Here is a 5,000-nt window from a genome sequence, read left to right as displayed (position 1 = left end):
AAGGAAGTCAGAGAGGAGGCAGAAAACAGAAACTATGTTTGCGCTGCAAGCAATGATGTCTTTTTTACTGTAAGAAGAGTAAAAGTATTTAAAGTACATTCTCTTACAATGACTGTTTTCATTATATACTTTTTTCTCCTTCTCTCTTTCTCTCTCCTTTTCTCTCCTCTCATCTCTTATATCTTCTCTTTACTTCTCTCATCTCTCCCATCTTTCATCTCTTTTCTCTCCTTTCTCTCCTTTCTCTTTTCCTTACCCTTTCCCTTTCCTTTCCTCACTCTCTTTCCTCCCTCCTCCCCCTCTTCTTTACACTCCACAGTACCTAGGCTTTGGCATTGGAGGCCAGTCAGTGGGCCGTCGGGCGGCGTCGCAGGCTGACGTGGCACACCAGACGGCCAGCACAGACGCTGAAGAGGACAACCAAGAGAAAGACGCACTACTAGGCAAGGTGGAAGCCAGGGACCTCATCGAGTTTGGCATGATCCCGGTGAGTGAAGGCATTGTAGTAATGACAATTTTTGTGAAGGAGTGTTGTTCTGGGGGTTTAGGATGCTTGCATGGTGGTTTATTGTGTGTTTGTGTGTATGTGTATTTGTATGTGTTTGTTTTGTATATTTGTATGTCTGTTTCTGTATGGAGGTGTGCATTTAAAGGAATAGCTGATTTGAAACTCCATATATTCAGTTCTGAAATAATTTCATTTTCTATATATGTAGTATATTCATTTGGGAGACAGAAAGTTGCAATAAAGTTATTTGTTCTGTTGTTGCATGTAATGTACTTTTTAGTGATATTTCTATATTAACAGTTGCTAAACACAAAGGTAGAAGCTCATAGGTAGAGTAAAGTGTATAATGGAACAGGAATAAATAGCTAACATAAAATAGACCCCAAAGGGCAATGCAAAGGCACACAGCACAATGATGCTATGAAGGCACCAATGCAGGAACAGGTAGCGCAAAGGCACGTGAGGGGGATCACTTATAAAGAGATGAGGATGAGCTCAGCCTGGCAGTTTCCCGTAGAAGGAACGTAAAGGGTGAGGCAAATCGAGTGTACTTCTCCGCTGTGGCTGGTGTAAGTATGGTAGCAGCAGTTGTTCCTCTTTACCTGTTCTGAGATGGTTAAGAATTGGAAAGTGATGTGAGGTAAAGAAGGTCAGAGGGACCTATACGCAGCATGGTTAAGAAGGACTCTTGTGCAAGCATTTAGTAAATGATATTGCAACAATACTGGATTTGTTTGTAGCATTGAGAGTTTGAGTCAGGGTGGCAAAGGTGCCAATGCTGCTGAATTACAGACAATCAGACAATCATAGCATAATTTAACTTATGCCAAAAAAAGAAGAAAAGAAATGAAAAAATCCCTATAATTGTGATCTCAGACCTAGTGACGTAGATTTTCCACTTAGCTTTCTTTAATGGCAAACTCACTAATCCAATGATTTCTACCCTTTGCTTTCTTGTCTAGGAGTTTGTAGGGCGTTTCCCTGTAATTGTTCCCTTCCACTCGCTGACGGCGGCCATGCTGGTCAGGATCCTCACTGAGCCCAAGAACGCACTCGTGCCACAGTTCCAGATGCTCTTTGGGATGGACAAGGTTTGTAACTCCATTTTCTCTTTTCTCTAAGGGTTTTCAACATGATCCTACCTAATATTGGTATTGGTCTCACTGTTTCTTACAATCATGCTCAGTGGTCTTCTTGTAACAGGGATTTATTTCTGAGGATAAATACACAAAATTATAGCAGTCAACAGTGAAGATAATATTTATATTTTTTCCTAAATTGATAAGTTTGTATTTATGCCATAATTCCTTGTATCTTGCAAGTTCATTCACTATGGTATGATAAGGAGTAAAAGTTATTTCATTGATGTTATTTTTACATAACTTTGCAGGTTGAGCTTGCCTTCACCCCAGATGCAATGGAGGCTATTGCACATATGGCGATGGAGAGGAAGACAGGTGCAAGAGGCCTGCGCTCCATCATGGTAAATGATGCACCTGATTCTCGGTTATGAACTGTAATAGAGAGGAAATCAGGAAATCTAAGAGATTTGTTTATTTTTCAGCATATATACTGTTCAATTAGAGTGTAACCTTTTACATTTATTTAGAACAGTGAAGTTTAATGTTGGCCCTCAATTCAGATTTGTCTGAATTTTTACTGTTAGCTGGGATTTGACTCATTTAAACTAAGAAAACTGTATTGAGACTGCATGGGAATGAATCAAATTTTTGTATGAAATTTATGGCCATACATATTTTATTGTCTTTATTACATCTGGCTCACAACTGCCTTACTACTACAGGAAAACCTTCTCCTGGATGCCATGTTTGAGATTCCTGGCTCGGACATTGTGAGCGTCCACGTGACAGGCGATTCGGTGCGAGGGGATGCAGCTCCCATCTTCGTGCATGGCCAACCACTCCCCACTGAGGATGACCAGGAGGAGGAGCAGGCGTTAGCTCAGGCCAAGTAAGAGAGGCATCTATGGGCTGGCTAGCTGGTTGCCGAGGAAGAGGAGGAGGAGGAGAGTCGCTGAGGAGGCACTATTGAGGTGTCTCATGTTACTAGGAGGAAGAGGAGCAAGAGGATGAATAGGAAGAGAATAGGGAAGAGGGACATGCAAGAGGAAGAGGAAAAGGATGAAGAAAGATGGAGAGAAAGAATGTAAACAGGAAGAGGGAAGAGATGATCTAGATGGCTTTGGTCAGTGACAGGAGAGAGAAATAGAAACCTGATCTTCCTCTTAGCTCAAGTCAGAGAAGAGGACAAAGCCATTCCTCAGGGCAGTTTGGCATTAAGCTTTCAGATCAGGCCATGAACCGAGACAAAGGGAGAGAAAGACTAAGACAGAGAAAATGAGATAGAGGAGAGACAAGTTAACAAAAACAGCACTCATGAATGACTGTTCAATGCTTGTCCTATTATCATTTTTCTGCTTTTTCTTCATGTATTTTTCATTTACTTTTATTCTAAACAATTGTACAGTTTGTTGAAGGTTGCACAAGTATTGTATAATGATGTACCTTCATACCAGGAGCAGCTGCTAAGGAACTGATATACATGATACCTAATTACAGTGAATTCTCTTACTTATATGGTTTTCTGTTTTGTTTGGGTTTTGTATAAAATCCATTAGCAGTCAAAGATTCAAGAGATCATAAGAAAAATATAGTTATAAATGTTTTGTTAACAGCTGTAAGATATATATATCAGTTTGTAAATGATTCAGGAAAGTGATTATAATTGCAGTTCAGTTATATATTTTCTTCTAATGATTATTTTATGTTGACATGCTGCTGTATGTTCATCTTCTCTTCTGTATCATACTCTCTGAGAGAGAGTTACAAATGTGCTGAGAAAAACAAGGATATGTCTTTAAAAGTGAAACTTAAGAATAGTGTGCTTAGTGACACCAAAAGCTTCTCTATTTCTCGGATCGGCCGAAGTCCTCTTTTCTATGTATAGTTGTATGTATTCCATATTTGGAACATTTGTACAGTGTTTTATTGTTAGGGGTTAGTCTGGTAGACAGTTAAGAATTGTCTTCGGATTTAATTTAAAGTTCCAGTGAAGCTTACTACACAGGCTGTAGATAAAGACTGTACACAGAGAGAGATAGTGGAATTATTATTGTAATCATCAGGTATTAGTGTATAAAGAGACTTAAGGTTTTAATTGCAATTTTTTTTTGTATTTTTTTCCTTTTTTGTGTGTGAGAGTGGAGTGCAGTCGTGTATATTATTATTTCTTATCATTTTTCATTTTTTTTTATGCAGTTGTGTGGTTAGTGAATTCATCCTTTCTGGTTTGAAACCGTTTCTGGATCAGGGACAAGCTGGCAGAAGAGTGGCCCAACCATAAGGAATGATGCCATTGGCCGCGTGCCAAAATATTACGTCCAGTTTTACGAGCAAGTTGTAAAAAAAAGGGAAAAGAAAGAAAAAAAAAAAAGAATAAAATAAAGTAAGGTAGATATATAAAACTGGATAAAAAAAGAATGAGAGTGAGAGTAAGAGCATGAGAACTGAGCACGAGAACGAGCACAAGAGCATGTATGAAAAAGAGTGAGAGACAGCTAGTGAGAAAGGGAGAGAGTGAATGTTGGTTGAATATAATGTTTTCATAGCATAATTGGAGCTGTATGGGAGTATATAGTGTTGTAGCATTTACATCTTTCAAAGGTTACAGTAACCTTGTTGTCTAGTAGACAGAGGAGTTCATTGATGAAATACTCTCAAAGTCTGTAATATATCAGTTAGGCACTAATCTTCATTTGTCTTCTATTTGTCTCCCAACAGAAAAGTCCTGTGGTTTTTGTACAGTTGTTTATTCATTGAGATTAAAGCACTTAAATTCATGATTTTTCCTTTTTTCTGAAATTCTTTTTAATTATCCTTGTCTTTTTCCTTTCTACTCTATCAGGAAGGTTTGAAGTTCAGCATAGCTGAAGACTACATCCATATTCTTTTGACTTGAAAGGAGGCATGTACTTGTGTTATTCTTTGTTTTGAAATTATTATTTAGTCAATTTTTTTTTTACAAAAGAACTAGAGCTAGGAACTATTATTCTCATTAAGAAGAATGGTTAAGATGATAAAATCCTGTTGTTGTGGTAGAGGCTATAAAATTATGAATAGCTCGAGTTTTCATGGCATAGGTCTGGGGATAAGGTGTGCCAATATCAGATCATGGTACAGAGCGAAGTTGAGTGAATCTGAATCCAGCTGGTTCCAAAATTTGCTGTATCTTTTCTGTATGTCCAAGAATTCAGAGTATTTAAAGTGTGAGTTCTTAATTCACTAGTGAAAGAAAAACTTCATAGGAGATTAATGATAGACTTCTTGTGGTAAAGGCCTTTGGTTTTAGGGAATAAAGTTTTTCTTATCTTAACAAATTTTCAAATTTTATACAGTACGTTTTCTTATACCTTTCTCTCTTGTTTTCTTTTCTTAAGATATTTTCCATGGAATCTCAAGTAATTTCTATGGTA

At 37.8% G+C, this 5,000-nt stretch overlaps 1 protein-coding gene across 2 annotated transcripts in view; it reads left to right on the top strand.

Annotated features, from left to right (window-relative positions):
* Nucleotides 1-5,000, top strand: part of ClpX (Caseinolytic protease chaperone subunit) — a 28,052-nt gene that overhangs the window by 21,001 nt on the left and 2,051 nt on the right. Inside the window, exons 9-12 of one of the 2 annotated variants that reach the window (XM_043025212.2) lie at nucleotides 320-487; nucleotides 1,471-1,599; nucleotides 1,899-1,991; nucleotides 2,313-5,000. The exon at nucleotides 2,313-5,000 is cut by the window's right edge and continues 2,051 nt beyond it. In XM_043025212.2, coding sequence (XP_042881146.1) covers nucleotides 320-487; nucleotides 1,471-1,599; nucleotides 1,899-1,991; nucleotides 2,313-2,483 — 561 coding nt within the window. In that variant the 3' untranslated portion in view covers nucleotides 2,484-5,000. The remainder of the gene's footprint in view (nucleotides 1-319; nucleotides 488-1,470; nucleotides 1,600-1,898; nucleotides 1,992-2,312) is intronic. The other variant, XM_043025210.2, reaches the window with a different exon arrangement.

This window comes from Penaeus japonicus, unplaced genomic scaffold (assembly GCF_977035675.1).
Source record: "Penaeus japonicus unplaced genomic scaffold, GWHDUDI00000001_assembly GWHDUDI00000025, whole genome shotgun sequence".
NCBI lineage: Eukaryota > Metazoa > Arthropoda > Malacostraca > Decapoda > Penaeidae > Penaeus > Penaeus japonicus.
Note: the sequence above shows the minus strand (reverse complement) of the source record. Positions and strands in the feature narration are given on the sequence as shown.